The following is a 16501-nucleotide window of genomic DNA, read 5'->3' on the forward strand; positions in this document are numbered from 1 at the left end:
GGTGCTAGGGAAAGTGGAAAGAGGCTGCAGTTGTCCCTCCACACCGCCAGGTGGAGGGCGGGGAGAGAAACGCAGGAGCAGATTTATCAGCAAGCTGGGGGGGAACCATGCGTGACACACTACGCGCGTCAGCCTATTTTCGCATCCGGGTCCCACGGGCGGCTTCTGGAGGCGTTTCCTCCCCCCCTTCTTTTTTTTTTGCAGGAACAGAGTTAAGTCGGGGCCGTAGTTGCGCGCGAGTTCCGCCAGGCCGAGAGGGCGTGGCTACGTCCAAGGAGAGACGTCCGTAAAACTTTTTTTATCGGGAGTCCCTCACATACACACATACATACATGCGCGCGCACACACCCCTTCTCTTCTTCTTCTTCCTCCCTTTCGAACGCCACGCCCCCTTCCCCCTGGTGTCGCGGCGCTTCCTCCGCCTTGCCCTCCCCAACTCCTTTAAGGAAGGCTCCGCGAGATCAACAAGCAACAGCTGAGGCGGCGCGCGCGCGCAAGCGAGAGAGAGAGCGCACGCGCCCCCTTCTCTTTCCTTCCGCCCCCCTCCCGACCCCTCCCCCTCACGGCCGTTTCCTCACGGAGCCGCCGCCGCCTCCAGCGGTGGCTCCCGCGCGTGTGAGCGCGGCCCCGCGTCCGTCCGTTTGTTTCCCCTGCCGTCCGTCGCTCGTCCCTCCGCCCCGCCCAGTGGCAGGATCGATTCCCGGGGCAGGGCCGGGGCCGGGCCGGGCTGGCGTAAGATGGAGGGTCTGACGCTGAGCGAGACCGAGCAGCGCTACTACTGCGACCTCTTCTCGTACTGCGACACCGAGAGCACCAAGAAAGTGGCGTCCAACGGGAGGGTCCTCGAGCTCTTCCGCGCCGCGCAGCTGCCCAGCGACGTGGTCCTGCAGGTAAACCCGCCGCCGTTGCCGCCTCTCCCTCCCGAGACCCCCTCGATCCCAGGGGCAGCAGGCTCCGTACTCAAGGGGGCGGCGAAGGGTGGGGGTGGAGAACGAGGTACGTGCCCAGCTCCCCCCACACCACCGACACTCTCCGTCCCCCACCCTTCCCACGTTCACACGCCCACCCTGGGCCCCCTACTCGGGGGTGGCTGCGGACGATTTCCTGCCCCGCGATGGGTTGAGCTGAGGGTATTGGCTATGGCGGAATACGAGGGAATGTTTTTTTAAAAAAGAAGGGGCATACAGAAAAACGTGGTGTTGGTGGGGGCTTAGATAGACTCTGGCACCCCCGGATGCAGGGGATGTTCCCCTTGGAGTATTCCTTATTTCCTTATTACAACGCATAGCATAGTTATGTACATAACACAGTGTGCCCAAGAGGGTTTTGTCAATGGGTGTGTGTGTGTTTGTATATATATATATCCCCCATATTTTAAAATAGCAACAGGGAAAATGAGTGGCAAAACTTGTAAAGTGCAAAGTACGTGATTCCTGCTTGGTTTGTTCTTGGGGAATTTAGATTCCTGCACTGCAGTGGGTGGACTAGATGGCCCTTGTGGTCCCTTCCAACTCTACAATTCTAGGTAGTTTGGGCACTGCACAGGAAACAACCTTGTTTGTACATCTTGGGAGGAAGTATTGAAGTGACCCTGGCCTGAAGAAAGTATGGAAATTTGCTTTTACATACATGTGCTACTAGGTCAATTTAATATTATTACTGTACTGCCCAATTTGGACAACACTAATTTTGTTGTATCAGTTCTCTGAACTGCAGAGCCCTGACACTTTGCTGTTGTGAAATTAAGTTTAGTGCAGCAGTTCTGTTTCCTGTTTTCTAGGAGCTTCCCTGATGGCCCAAAAACTATGTGGTGCATGCTGAACTATAGTTGCTTCTTATTTTCACTTATGTGACTGATTCACTTTAATGACTTGGACCAGAGTGCTCAGTTGCAATAGCCGCTGTGGTGTCATGGTTAGAGGGTTGGACTATGACCTATGAGCCCAGGGTTCGAAACCCCACTTGGCCCTGAAGTTCACAGGGTGACCTTGGGCCAGCCACTGTCTTACAGCCTAACCTATCTCACACAGTTGTTAGGATAAAATGCGGAGGGACAAGCCATGTACACCAACATGAGCTCCTTAAAAGAAAGGATGATGTAGGAAATAAATAATAAGAATAAGTTATTGGGGTAGTCCATGACTCACGTAAGTGTCCAGACACAGAAATGTGTGACTTGGTTACCATGCTAATATTAGACCCTAAATTGCAACAAGCAGGTTATTCTGAGACACTGGCTCCTCTCAAATGTTTGTTTGTCATTAACTTGCAATACACATGTTAACGGACATTTAGTAAAGTTCTTTAAAATGTATAGATTTAAAATGTGAGCATGTAGTGGCAGGGTTCTCATGAGGAATACTGAGTTCTAGCTGGGAAGTAATGGCTGTGTTACATTGTTTGAGTATCGTTAAGTCTGCCCCGTGTATTACAAAGCTGTTGGCAAAAAGCACATACAGAGAAGCTATCATGTTTGTAGTGCTTCAGCTTGTAAAATATGGAGAAGGCCTTGAAGCTTGACGTAATTGGAGTTCATCTAATAGATAACTTATCTGGCAAACTATTGCCTGTTTGTCTCTGGACACAGATGCTATGTCCAAAGGGAGTCAGTCTTTAGTTACAGTTCAATGAGATCCACAACTACTATAGTCTGCAAAATGAGTACACTTGTGTATAATCTTCGTATAAAGCACTTCACGTTCATTTGGAGCATTAAGTGCTTTGCTGTCTGGCTAAAAACAATATGCTGGAGGTGGAATTAAAATTCTTTATATTATTAAAACTAGCAGCACCCACTTGGCATGTTCATCACTGTTCATTATAAGCTTTCATTTGTCAGTGTCTTGAAATGACAATTGTCATCATGGTCTATGGAGAGGTTTTACTAGAATAACTACTTTAGATCATACTGCTAACACCATCTCCTGTGTTTCCTGATAATGATAAAACTGTTCACCCAGTGCTCCCAGCTGCCACACTGCTCTATGGAGCCTTAAAAGTTAATATTTCTGTGACGCAGTACTCGTACATTAGAGAATCTTGATCTGGATATACATAAAATAAATTCATGGGTCGGTGGAGGATGTAACTCCATGCTGTACATCTTACAACACAATCCTGAGCATATTTACTAGAAAGAAAATTCCACTGACATAAATAGGTCTTATTTCAAAGCATGTGTACATAGGATTGCAGCCTTGGCAAAACTAGTGACTTTAAGGTCTCTATGTCAGATTAAACTTGGTTTCCAGTATCTGGCCAAGTATCCCTGTATCTCTCCTTTCTCTGGTTTAAAAATAATAATACAAGGAATAGCTAACATGGAATGCTAGAAACATCCTATCAATTTAACCATGTGTACAAGAAAGTAACTACTTTGCAATGTACACACATATATGAACATTCTTGTATTAGAGCTGTGCATTTACAGCAAAACTTACACTGCCATCAATTTCACAGAGTGTATATGCAGCTTAAAACCTGTTGTAAAAGGTCATATGTGCAGTGACCCTTAAAAGTGTGTGGAGGGTAATAACCTTGTCTTATAGGAAACAGAAGTGGAACATCATAGGATGATTTGTGTGCCCGGCAACCGGATTGCATCAGCAGTTGTACTAGTTTTAAGTCAAGACATTCTGGTTCAGCCTCTCTGCAGTCTGGTGTATGTTGTGAAGCTCATCTGAGTAGAATAGCAAATTAAGCAGCTAATATCCACTGCCCTGCCAATTTTAGCAGGCCCAAGTGCTGCCTTAGTGACACTAACTGTGAGGATCCGTGTCCTAACTTAGCTGGCTTTAGTTTCTCTGTATTTCTCTGAATAGCAAATGCTGTTTTACATTTTGCTGTTAAATGCATGTGTGATGATGTTCCATTTGTATTTTTGTTGTTGGTTAAGCTATTTTAAATGTTAAGTGATTTTAAAATCTTGTTAAATAAATAAGCAAAATGTTCAGTTATCTGTCAGGATCAAGCTTCAAAGGAGGAAGCCCGTTATCAGTAAAAATGTAAATCAAGTTACATTGAGAGACAATTGGTGCAGAGCAGCATAAGAGTAAGTAGAATAATCTAGGAAAACATGATTCTGTTTCAACAGGAGTTGTAGGAAGATAGTAGGTAAGGAAGTTAAGAAAATAAGAGGAATCCTGCTGGATCAGGCCAAAGGAGAGGTGATTAAAAACCTACTTAGGCTGCTGCTCTGGGCTTTGATCAGGCAGTTGAGCACATTCCCATAGAGCGCAAGAGCTGGTTGTGTCTGCAATTCCTTGACATGTAACAGTGAATTGTAAATAACTAGAAAAGAAATACCAAATGCTACGTATTTAAATGAGTACAAATAAGTTCTGAATTTAAGCGAGCTCTTCCTTAATTTTTAACTTTTGAACCAGCTTATCTTTGACAGTATTTTTAGAAAACTATGTTACTTGTAGAAAGGTGGAATGCAGGTACATCTGGTGCAGCAAGTTTGTTTTGTTTTTAAAGGTGGGTCATGTTTAGCTGCTATTCATTGAACTGGAACGTTGATCCATATGTAAATGTATGTGGGTTATCTGCTATTGTAAGCAGTAGTTCAAGCATTATACTAATTCAAGCATTATACTAATTCAAGCGACTCAAGCATTTTTAAAAAGTCTAGAAAACATTTGCATTATAGAGGATGGCTGTTAGCATGCATGCTTTAACACACCTACAAAACAAAATCCAGAATGTGGAAAACCAAGTTGTCTCAAAGTTTATTCCCCTAAAGGAACTAGGATTACCATAACTAATGGACACTAGACCTGGGCAATTTTTCAATATATCGTTCAGAATCGGTTATGAAGTCCACATAACGATAACGGTTTCATAAAATGTTATCTGGCAAACATCGCAATTTTGAGAAAACCGTGTAGGCAGCCAGGGCTTAGTGCTTCCGCTGCCTCCTGCAGCAACTCACAAGAGCAGCTGTAGCAGTCACTATGTTTCTTTCCGCTGCCTCTGCAAAAGCAGGTAACTACAGTGGTACCTCGGGTTAAGAACTTAATTCGTTCTGGAGGTCCATTCTTAACCTGAAACTGTTCTTAGCCTGAGGTACCACTTTAGCTAATGGGGCCTCGCGCTGCCGCCGTGTGATTTCTGTTCTTATCTTGAAGCAGAGTTCTTAACCCGAGGTACCATATCTGGGTTAGCGGAGTCTGTAACCTGAAGTGTCTGTAACCCAAGGTACCACTATGTTACGAACGTAGCTGGGAAAGCAGCAGCCAGCCAGCAGCAGAAACTTAAAAGACTGGCCATTAGCTTCTGCTTGATTAAAGTAGGCTAGTAGCCAGCTTGTCAGGCTGGTAGGTGTGATTTATAGAGATGTTGGTCTGAGATGGCTCGGGCTTCTTACTGGGAGCTCCCTTTCCCTTTTGCCCCTTCCCTACCCCCATGAAAGAAAAAACGGGGCTTATTTTCTTCAGCATAAGAACAACAAATATTGTCCTCTTATTTAACTCTTTTTTCTTTACTCCAGTCTTCCCTTCTGCCTGTGTATATGTGTGTGTGCTTGTGCGTGGGGATCACTTCTTTCTCTCCTGCCTGTCCTCCTTCCTTTTGATAAAAAGGGAGAAGTTGGTGGGATGGGGTATTTTGGGGGGCCGGTTACTGTGTCATAATAGGGAAAAATAAAGGGGAAAAGATTTAACAGTTGCTGCCATATGCTGAAATGGGAGATTGGGTGGTTGTTGTGAGGTGAGAGTGATGGGGAGGGAGGGTGCTTGTCATTAAGCAGTGCAAGCAAATGCCTGTCTACTCAGAAGTAAGCCCTACTGAATTCAGTGGGGCTTATTCCCAGGAAAGTAGAAGTATGTTTAGTTGAACTAAGTGGGGCTTGCTTACTCATGCATAGAATTGCAGTTGGCCCTCTGAGTGGAGGAGATGCAACATGACATTAGTAAATTACATAAATTACTCTTAAATTAGTAGAAAACAGATTAAATTGTTAATCATATGCAAGTTTAATTAATATTTTTACTAAACCTACTACTTTTGTAAATTTTAAATTTGTCCCTAAAACTGCATAGAACATTAATATATTCTTCAGAAAAATTTCATGGTTTAGTTGAAGCATGCCATCATTGAGTTAATTTTCATATAATTATATATATCAAATTTATTTTTGTTGTTGTTGTTTTCTCATATTTGTATTCTCTGTGACTCACCACTGTATTTTGGATTGTACCATTTGGCATCCAAGCTCAAAACCAAAGTCTTGTTTGGATGCATTTTGGCTTGCCTGCTGATGAAAGTGATGGTTTCATCAGTATGTGGTGATTTAGACGTGTAACTTAGTAGCAGCTGCCAGGACATTACCATGTTCGCCTCTACGTAGTTCCATCTTATTTCAGATATCATGATATATTGGTATATCACAATGTTAGCTGGTGATATATTGCAATATTGAAAACCAGATATTGCCCAGCCCTAACGAACACCATAGATGGCACCTGTCATGCTTTATCTATGTCCTGCTGGGGTATTGCTAAGGCTGTCAAAATAATAGGGAAATGTACTGTAATACCTTTCACAGAACAACATGCTCATTGTGTTTGTAGAAAACTATGGGAGGTATCTAGTTGGTAGTGTATTGATAGAATGTATCCATTTGCAGAAGAAGGCGCACACACACACACACACACACACACACAAATACCCTTCCAAAATCTGCTCCAGATGATCACTCTCACAGTGCAGCTTTCAGTCAGCAAATATTGGGGAAAGTTGTGACTGGTTGGTTGCTCATCCTCGATTGTTTCTCCTGTCAAATCCAATAAAACCAGATCCTACATATGTCCTTCCAGTGTTACTATACAAGTATACTTGCTCATAGCATCAGTAAAGATTTATATAGGGGCTAGTGCTAGTAGTAGAATAAAATTAGTTGTAGGTTTACAGTCATACCTTGGAAGTCGAATGGAATCCATTCTGGAAGTCCTTCCAAAATGTTCGGAAACCAAAGTGCGTCTTCCGAATGGCTGCAGGAAACTCCTGCAGCCAATTGGAAGCCATGCCAGACGTTCGGCTTCCGAAAATCATTCATACACCAGAACACCCACTTCTGGAATTTGATCATTCGGGATCCGATTTGTTCAGGAGCCAAAGTGTTCGGGAGCCAAGGTAGACTGTATTTTAATTTACTGCTTATGGTTGGTAGAGAAGGCAGTATTCAGAGGTACAGTTATGGTTGTGGAACTTCTAGGATCCTAATGCTATTGCAGTTCTAGAGAGTGTGGTACACAGACCCATGACAGTCTCAAAAAAGCCTTTATTTCAGGCCACAGTATACACTTAACTAATTTGCATGGTTACTGTTGCACCACAATAGCTTTGTGAAGTGTAAGTTTTAAAGTATAAGCTATAGTTTGTGTACATGACAATGTAATAAAATACTGTTGTGCGTGTTGTCAAAAATACATCTTCCCATTTACATTGCGGTATGTTATGTAGGTACAACAAATGGTAATTGGGTGGCATTTTTAACATGTTTTTTTTAAAAAAAAATCAGTCTTCTAATATTGTGTCTGGGACACCATTGTTCTGTCATGTTGCATTAAATTTAACTTTTTTGTACCTTACATAGCAGGGGTTTTGTTAGTTATGTTTATATTAAACAGACAATGGCTACAGTCACATATAATGATGCTGGCAAACTATGAGTTGCATGCTGGTACAGACAGCTTAAGCAGTCCCTGATTTGCTCCTCCATCTCTAGGAGTGAAGGGCTGCTTGAGTTGTGCGTACAGCCTAATTTAATTCACTATGATTTGTTGCCATCATTTTGTATGGCTTATGACCCTTTCGTTTCAATATTCCAGTGGGGCAGCTCAGCACTGAGAACACTCTACAGTATATAACTAATTTGAGTTGATGCTGACTTTTTAAGAGCCTCATCAAGCTACATTTGTCCCTAGCAAACATCATTATGCTACATACAGACATACATTTAACATTGTAAATAAAAAATAACTCTTCCTCCCCCCATTTAAAAAAAAAAAGCAAATTGATTCTTAGGAGTTGAACTTTGCACAAGTCATACTTTGATTACAATTGGGTAGAGCAGTAAGATAAATTTGTTCTGAGGAGCAGTTATGGGTTGCTGACCGAAACAAATATTCATATTGGTATCGGGATAGTGTCAGGAAGGGAAAAACAAGATTTAAGAGGAATATGGACATGAAAAGCTAGGTGCTCAGTTGCATGTAAAAATTGGCCACAGATTGCAATTAAAATGCAATAATATAGTACATCAGATGTTTAATAAGGGAACTGGTATTTGTTATAGTGGGCAAGAGAGAGATCAACCAAAATTATTTGCCATTATAGCAAACATAGTGAAGGTATTGAGAATGAGACCAGTGAAATTGAAGTGAATCACTGTGCAGGAGAATGAGAACATTTTTTCCTACCATAGTTTAATAGAAAACTACTGCATTTATGATATTATAGCATAGTATTTATTGGGACGCTGGTGGCGCTGTGGGTAAAACCTCAGCGCCTAGGACTTGCCGATCGCATGGTTGGCGGTTCAAATCCCCGCGGCGGAGTGTGCTCCCGTCGTTCGGTCCCAGTGCCTGCCAACCTAGCAGTTCAAAAGCACCCTGGGTGCAAGTAGATGAATAGGGACCACTTACCAGTGGGAAGGTAAACGGCGTTCCGTGTGCTGCGCTGGCTCGCCAGATGCAGCTTGTCACGCTGGCCACGTGACCCGGAAGTGTCTGCGGACAGCGCTGGCTCCCGGCCTATAGAGTGAGATGAGCGCACAACCCTAGAGTCTGTCAAGACTGGCCTGTACGGGCAGGGGTACCTTTACCTTTACTTTTATTTATTGGCAAGCATATATAGAGTACAGTGAACTAATGTTTCTACTTCACCAAATTTATTATATTCATTTTGCTGGATGTTTCGGTTTTCTCTAGATCATGGAACTTTGTGGTGCAACAAGACTTGGATACTTTGGAAGAAGCCAATTCTACATTGCTTTGAAACTAGTTGCAGTGGCTCAGTCTGGGTTTCCACTGCGAATGGAAAGCTTGAATTCTGGTAAGCCTTGAAATAAGTATTGAAATATAATTGACTAGGTTATTAAAATATGGCTCTTGTCTGATACTCCTCTACCAGCATATACCACTGACATGATTCCTCTGATGTTTTCTTAAACATCTCTTCCTTTAAAGGAAGTTTCCTCTAATAAGAACTTTTCTTGCATGACTGTTTTTAATGCCGTTGCAAGCAGCTCTACTCTAAGGATAAAAAAATGATATTCCCAAAGTGGAAAAAACACCAATGTCCCAATTCATTGACAATTTTGTACTTGTCAGGCTATATGCTTTCCTTCAAATAATAGTTAGGTTTTAAACCTATGGTTATATTCTAGGAGGTTTAGACTTCTGATTGAAAGTTAGAAATGAGAAGCTCTGAGATGGATGTCATCAGAAATTTCGGCCACTTAGGTCTGCCTATTATTTTCACTTGATCCAGTCTGCAGACTGTGTTAACTTAGTGTCTTTATGTCATGTGTAAAGGTAAAAATGAGATAAAGGAACTGAGGCAGAAATAAAGTAATGATGGCTGACGGCCTTTATACTCATTTTTTGTATCTGTTGGGACAGAAAAAATGAACTGGGTAATACCCTGGTTAGCACTCATAACACACTTTTATTGGTGTCAAAAATGTGGCTATTTACCAGAACAAAGAGCTTTGCGATAGGTAGCGTATACCAAGGGGCATTTGTGTTTCCTCAACAACAGGACTTAAGTCTGTGTAGCTAACTGCTTTTGAAACTTGAGAAGATGGCAAGAAGGTCTACTATTCTAATAAGTTTTTTTAAAAAACCCAGTTAGCGTAAACAAGCTCTTTTCTTTGCTTAGAATGATCTTTTTTAAATCCTCCTCATGAGGAATAGTATGCTTTTACAACTCTGTATCTGTTGTTTAGAGATGTAAGTCTTCTGCTTGTCAAACAGAGTTGGCGTTCCTCTCTTTGTTACCTCACAATTAAGTTATTATAGTATTTCATGTTGAGGTACCACATATTAGTAGAAGCAGGTGCTGAAAACTGCTGCCTTCTCTTAGAGAAGTTGCCCACCTTGAACCTCTTAGTGCATTTAGCCCATAGAACTTGAAGTGGTTTGGAGCTTGACATATATAAGATGAGCTGCAATTCAGAGCAGTACATAACTTTTATTTACTTCCTATTTCAGTAATTTCTAACTGACACTTGCTTTTCAGAACTTTCTCCACAACTGTTAAGATAAAAAATTTTAAGTGAAAACAAGCCGTCAGCATTGCCATGGTCCTGTTGATCACATAAAACAAGTTTTTTTTGGGGGGGGGCAGCTTCAGGTTGTATGCTCTCATTGCTTGGAGAGAGGTGAATTAAAGAGAAATATAAAAGGTTCCTGTGGGTGTTGAAAAATATGTGTCTATGAAATACTTAACATGCTAATGTCCATCTGTAGTCACTAAGGTGAAAAATTAAAGTTGGCTTCAAAGTTTGAGCTGTTAAATTCCTGTTCTGGCGAGAATTCTTTCTTCAACTGAATTGTCACAATCTTGATTGCAATTTTGAATTATTTGAATACTCTATTGGTTTTATATGGTTAATACAGGGATGGGTAATCTTTTTGTTTTCAGGGACCAAGCCTTTAGCTGGCCCCACCCCATAGGCCAACTTTGACAAATGGGCGTGGCAAGCTACCTGTCAATCACACAACATTGTTATGTTGTCACATGATTGGTAGGTGGGTTACCCTGCCCACCTGTCAAAACCCTTTGCCACTTACAAAGCCTGCTAGGCAATCAGAGCATGAAAGGATGGGCAGGGAGGCTTGGAAATGCAGGAAAGCATTTTCCAACCTTTTAAAGGTCGTTCCGGCAGAATAAGCACCTGTTTCTTCATCACTGTGTGATGGAGCAGCTCCTGTCAAAGTCAGTGCCTGCATAGAACAGACATTGGCTGTAGCAGGAACTGTTCCAGCTTGCAACAATCTTGATAGCAACTCTCAAGAAAATAATATTTTAATGGGGAATCAAAACATGTTGTAACTTAAGTGTCTTATAATAATCATGTGTGGTGTTGTTTTAACAGTTAAGGACCTCCCCCTGCCCAGATTTGTCATGTCAAAGAATGAGCAGGAACTGAGGCATTCATCGTTGTATTCTTCAGATCCTGATAACCCATCCTCCTATTCAGGTGCGATTCCTCCCCCACCAGGTAGAATACAAGTTAAAAAAGGCTCTGTGAGCCATGATGTCGTCCAGCAACGTCCAACGACAGATCAGCAGGTAATGAAATATAAAGGCTGACTAATGTTTTTAAGTATCCTTAATGGTTTTTATATTGTGGTTCTGTAATTATGTTAAAATACAAAGGGCAGTGCAAGTTTAGCAGTGATTTATTTGTTTTATAAATCTGGCTCTGAAAGCTTAGGGGAAGAACCTCCAGAACAGATTTAGGGTGTGTGCAGAGGGAGACAGAAGCCCCATTGTACAAATGAACCTCATCCTCCACGTTTGTACCCCATTTAGTGCCACGTTGAATTCTATCCCTCATGCCAAACAGAATAGAATTACTTATTCTACCTTGTAACTTTGCATGTAGGTCAAAAACTAAATTTGCTGCTACAGATTGTGTTGTCAAACTAGTCTTACAATTTTGGCTGCAAGCTGATTTCACAAGCACACTAGTTTGAGTGTATTGCTCCCCCCCTTTATTTAAGAGAAATTACACTATATTGCTTCATACTATTGCAGTTAAGTTACAACTAAAGCTCCTTGAGAGGTCTTTGTTAGTGCTTTAGGTCTTTGTACATCTTTTTTTCTTTACATGATGCACCCATATTCTAGAAAAAAACTAGGATAAGCCAGTGGCCACTGCATTATGGACCAGTTGAAGTTTCCAAGTCATCTTCAAAGGCATCCCCACGTAGGGGATAAGAAACAACCTTGCAAGAGTGGCCTTCTTTGGATTCAGCCCTCTATCCTGTCGATTTTTTCCAGACACTTGCATGTAATTCTGTCTAGGTACTCTTATTTGGAGAGCGAGATGTGATTTCGTTACAATCTTCATGATCATTTTTATAACCAGTACTATATTTTGCCAGTAGCATTTTTGTTTGGTGGCAGTCATGGGTAGGTACAGTCGTACCTCGGGTTGAAGTTGCTTCACGTTGAGCCTTTTCAGGTTGCGCTCTGCGGTGACGGTTTCGCGGCTCGCGCATGCGCAAATGGTCAAAATGACGTCTTGCGCATGCGCAGAAGCGGCGAATCATGACCTGTGCAGACGTGGGTTGCATTCACTTCAGGATGTGAACGGGGCTCCGGAACAGATCCCGTTTGTATCCAGAGGTACCACTGTGTTGACTAACAATTTACCATGGCATCCAAAGTCTGCAAGTAAGGCCTGTCTTTCTAAATCTTTTATTTGTTTCCTAGTAATAGGAGCTTTAGAAATAATGAAATGGTTTCACTTTTGGAGATGATACAACAAGCGGAAAGTGAAACCAGTGAATGATACAACTGGGTTCTGATAACATACCATGTAAAAATAAGTGGCAAAACCTAATATGGCTAAATTACAAGAACAGGGTATTCATGCTGTCCCTATTTATTTTCAAGATTCATTTGAATGCATGACAAGTTTTAATGTGCCCACTAAGTTTTATTATTTGCCTTGCCCTTGATCTTTTTGTTAGTATTAAAATCCCACCTGTTCTTAATCAAGAATTTGTTCTTAAAGAAAGTGGTTTTTAGAATATTGTTTTAGGTACATAGTATAACATTTTTAAAACTTCCTTTGTTTTATTAGGAGTCCACATCTCCCGTTGTTTCACCGCAGCAATCTCCACCAACCTCTCCACACACATGGAGGAAGCACAGCCGCCATCCCAGCGGAGGAAATAATGAGCGACCAGGGCCTTTTTGGGCTCCCTTTAGTGAAGCACAAGCAGGTATATATAAATGTCTTGTGTTACACTTCAAGTGTCGCCTGAGATTGTGGATTTCTTAATATAGCCTAGTAGCGCCCCATGTATGAGGCAGGCCACTCTAGCGAGGTACAAACTTGAATCAGGGAGTCAAAAGTATTTCTCTGGCCCACCTCAGTATGTCCTGATCAGTGACAAGAGCAGCTTCCTTTCACCCTAGTAAAAAGTCAACTAGGTATGTGCACCCTTGCCTTTTACCTACCATCTTGCCCCAGTACCACACCCCATCCTTTATTTTGGTCTAAAGAATCATTGGTACAATGCTGTTTTTTGAAAACTCTTAATTTCCATAAGATTTATCTTTGTGAGAATGCATGTGGCCCTGCAATATTATTTTGATCAGTTTTTATTTGCTTTTGAGGGAGATACCTTAAGTGTTTCAGCTTCACACAAGACTGTTTTCTTTCTGGTCACTTGTGCACTAGAGTTGGCCCAAACATTTTATTGTGATAAGGAAATTCAGTAGTAAAAAGTTGCAAAGGCTTGTTAGAATATTTCAGGCAACAACAAGAAGGACATAAAATAGAATGTGTATTCTGTTTAATGGCGCTTCACATTAAAGCTTTGAACTGTGAATTTCATTGAAGAAGGCAATTTCAGGCTAACATTCTAAAGTTGGAATCTTAACCACATTTTTATAGTATCCAATGCTGTAGGTCACACATTATCTGTTTGGAGGAGACAAGCCCTAAGCCCAACTTCCCATGACTTAGCAGCAGCAGGACCAGGGGAAGAGTGAAGCAGTCACAGTTTTTGCTCTGTGTATCCGCCTGCTTGCTCACTTGTGGTTAGCGATAATTTGACTTAATGTTACATGCTAGATGTGCTTATATGAACACTATTTGGTTTAGTCAGTGACCAGAGGAGTAAGAGAGATGTTAAAATAGAGTGTAAACGCTATACTAAAAATAGCACACTATGTAGTGTTTTCAAAAATAGCTGAACCTTGAAAAAGAAAAGTAGCTAAGTGTTCAAAGCATTAGAAAATAAAGGGTATTTCAATAGACTTTTTAATGGAACCCAAATCAATAAAAACTACTTCTTAGACTGTTTTGTGATGTTGGACAATGTCAGGGAATATAGCACCACAGCCAGGAAGCACAAACTGACTAGCATCTAATGTGGTGAGCATCTTTGAGGAGGCCCAGAAGAAAACCAAACCTCCAAATAAAACTATTTTTGGTAGGCAGATACCAAGCAAGACCATGTACATTCTGCACTAAAAATAAATCTGCAACCTGCCTAAATTATGTACTGTTAGTAAGCAATTTGTCTTATTTTGTGTATTTTTTGCACATTTTCTTTTTGCATTATTTTTATCCATATTTTCCTAGCCTGGGTATGGGCAAGTACATTGAAAACTTGCATCTAGCCTCCTAAAAAGCTTATTCTGTCACATTGTGTGCTTCTGAGTTTTCAGCAGATGTTGCCCATACATTGTCAGGTCTAGCTTATGGGCACAAGAGCTGCATTTTATTTTATCTCTTTAAAAAAGGAGGTTGAACTCTGTGCTTAGTACTATGTTTCATTAAATTATGTCTTACTCATATCCCTCATACTGCTTCCGTATTTGTCAACATTAGTATAAACCTTGGAGGCTTGATCACAATTGTTTCTTGATTTCTGCTTGAGAGTCCAGCTCTTCCGTTCCAAAGTATCTTTGCTCAGTTTTCCAGTCTTTGCATGCCTCACTTTTTATTGCAATTAGGCCTAAGTCTTAGGCAAGACCACCTTGAACTCTGATAACTTTATGGACAAATTTAATAATCCAGCTTTTTGTTGTTGACTGTTGTAGGATAATGAGGTTTTTATTTCTGCCAGAAAGTGCATATAGTTTCAGTAATCAGTTGCTATTTGGTTGTACCGAGAAAGCCATAAGTAGCAGACAGCTGAGAACTGCAGCTTGCTTGTGCTCCTGTTCAAATTTGCATTGAATAATTGTTGGGTTGATTTCTTAGGGCAGGATTCAACTAATGGGTCCCATCGGCGCAAGCGCTGTGCAAGGACTCCTCCCTCACTTATCCCCTGAAATTGACTTGGCCCGGGGGTCAGGAGAACCTCCGGAACAGCACACAGCGAGAGCAGAGCAGAGTGGGAGATTGTTCCACCTGGCAAGCCAATGCTTGCCCTGACAGAACAGTCGCCTTATTGCAACATTGAATTCCCCATTTTAGGGTGATTTATCATTTGTGACATTCAAATTAGACAGTTTGGCTACGTGTTATACAAATAATCTAGAAAGTTCAAAGAAAGGTATTTAAGGCAGCCAGAACAAGGCTATAAAGCATTCTAATAAAGTGTTCCTTGTTGGAAATAGAACTTCTGGGGCATATTGGGGCATCAGTTGTTAACAGGGAACCAAAGGGCATTGCTTGTCTTGAGAGCTGGCAGTGAATCATGTCACTTCATCATTTGTCCATCGCTACTCCTTCACCACTTGCTCCATCTGAACCGTCATTATTTCCATACTACTTAGATAGAAGCCAGAGCCTTTTCAGGTGTGGGTGTGTTGGGGAATATTGTTTATACATGAACTACCCAGGCCCTACAGATCGACAGCCATGTCAAAGATTTTCAGATCAGCTGTGGTAAAGAGAGAGAAAAGTTAGCAAATAGCAGGGAAGCTGGACAGTAGTGACCATAAGGAAGAATACTATTAGGCCATACTTGAAGTAGTAGGGGGAAAGGCTTTTTCTGAGGAAGAAGTCTCCTTTGTCCACTTAGCAGCTGTTGCTGCTTTGCTACAGACTAGAGCATTTATAAACAGAGCCATTTTGAAAAGAATGGACAAGGTCAACTGTCAAATTTTGAGGTAGCGCTTCAGCTTTATTAAACACTTTAAACAATCTAATTACTTCAATATAGTGAGTTCATTTGCAAAAAGGTGTTATCGTTAAATAGTCCATCCTACCTCCCCTCTCCTGAAAAACTTGAGTAGAACAGGATTTACTTTTGTTAGATTTATTAATAGCACTCTTGTGAATTTAATAATAAAAACTGTTCCAATTCTTCCTGTGCTGGTTCTAAAGAGGAAAAGGAGCTTCACATCTTTCCTTCCTCTACCAAAATAGACTCGTATTTATTAAAGAGGGATTAATTTTCCTTTGCACTGAAAAGCGTGACCTTTCCTAGCAAAAGAATAGTAATCTGTAAGGTATTAATCTAGGAGAATTCTGCTTTTCAAAGCCTTTCCCCCATTAAAATAGTTTTGGTGCTCTGTGTATAGTCCTGCTAAGTATATGCATGAGAATGCTAAACTTTCACTTGTGATACACAGAGATTTAAGTTCCTGATTTTTCAATATTTGTTAGTATTTGTCATCCTTTTCTGGGAAGCGCACAAGAATTCCAAAGTGCAGTGCTCTTTTAGTGTGGTAATGGCCTCCTGAATTAAGGAGCAGGCAACAATGCAGCACAGAACAAGAGGCAGACCATAGTCCGGTTCTAGCTCCAATCTAGAATTGTGAAAATCCACTTTAGAGGTCTTTTATTGCATAAGTG

At 41.3% G+C, this 16501-nt stretch overlaps 1 protein-coding gene across 15 annotated transcripts in view; it reads left to right on the forward strand.

Moving 5' to 3' along the window:
* Positions 1–16501, forward strand: part of REPS1 (RALBP1 associated Eps domain containing 1) — a 37048-nt gene continuing 20547 nt past the window's right edge. For 4 of the 15 annotated variants that reach the window (XM_083434905.1, XM_083434910.1, XM_083434908.1 and 1 more), the window contains exons 1-4: positions 202–890; positions 8934–9057; positions 11105–11301; positions 12824–12965. In XM_083434905.1, coding sequence (XP_083291031.1) covers positions 738–890; positions 8934–9057; positions 11105–11301; positions 12824–12965 — 616 coding nt within the window. In that variant the 5' untranslated portion in view covers positions 202–737. Of the gene's footprint in view, positions 891–8933; positions 9058–11104; positions 11302–12823; positions 12966–16501 lie in introns of all 15 variants that reach the window. The other 11 variants (XM_083434906.1, XM_083434900.1, XM_083434904.1 and 8 more) reach the window with 10 other exon arrangements.

Source organism: Podarcis tiliguerta, assembly GCF_965153285.1.
Source record: "Podarcis tiliguerta genome assembly, chromosome: 3".
NCBI classification, from domain to species: domain Eukaryota; kingdom Metazoa; phylum Chordata; class Lepidosauria; order Squamata; family Lacertidae; genus Podarcis; species Podarcis tiliguerta.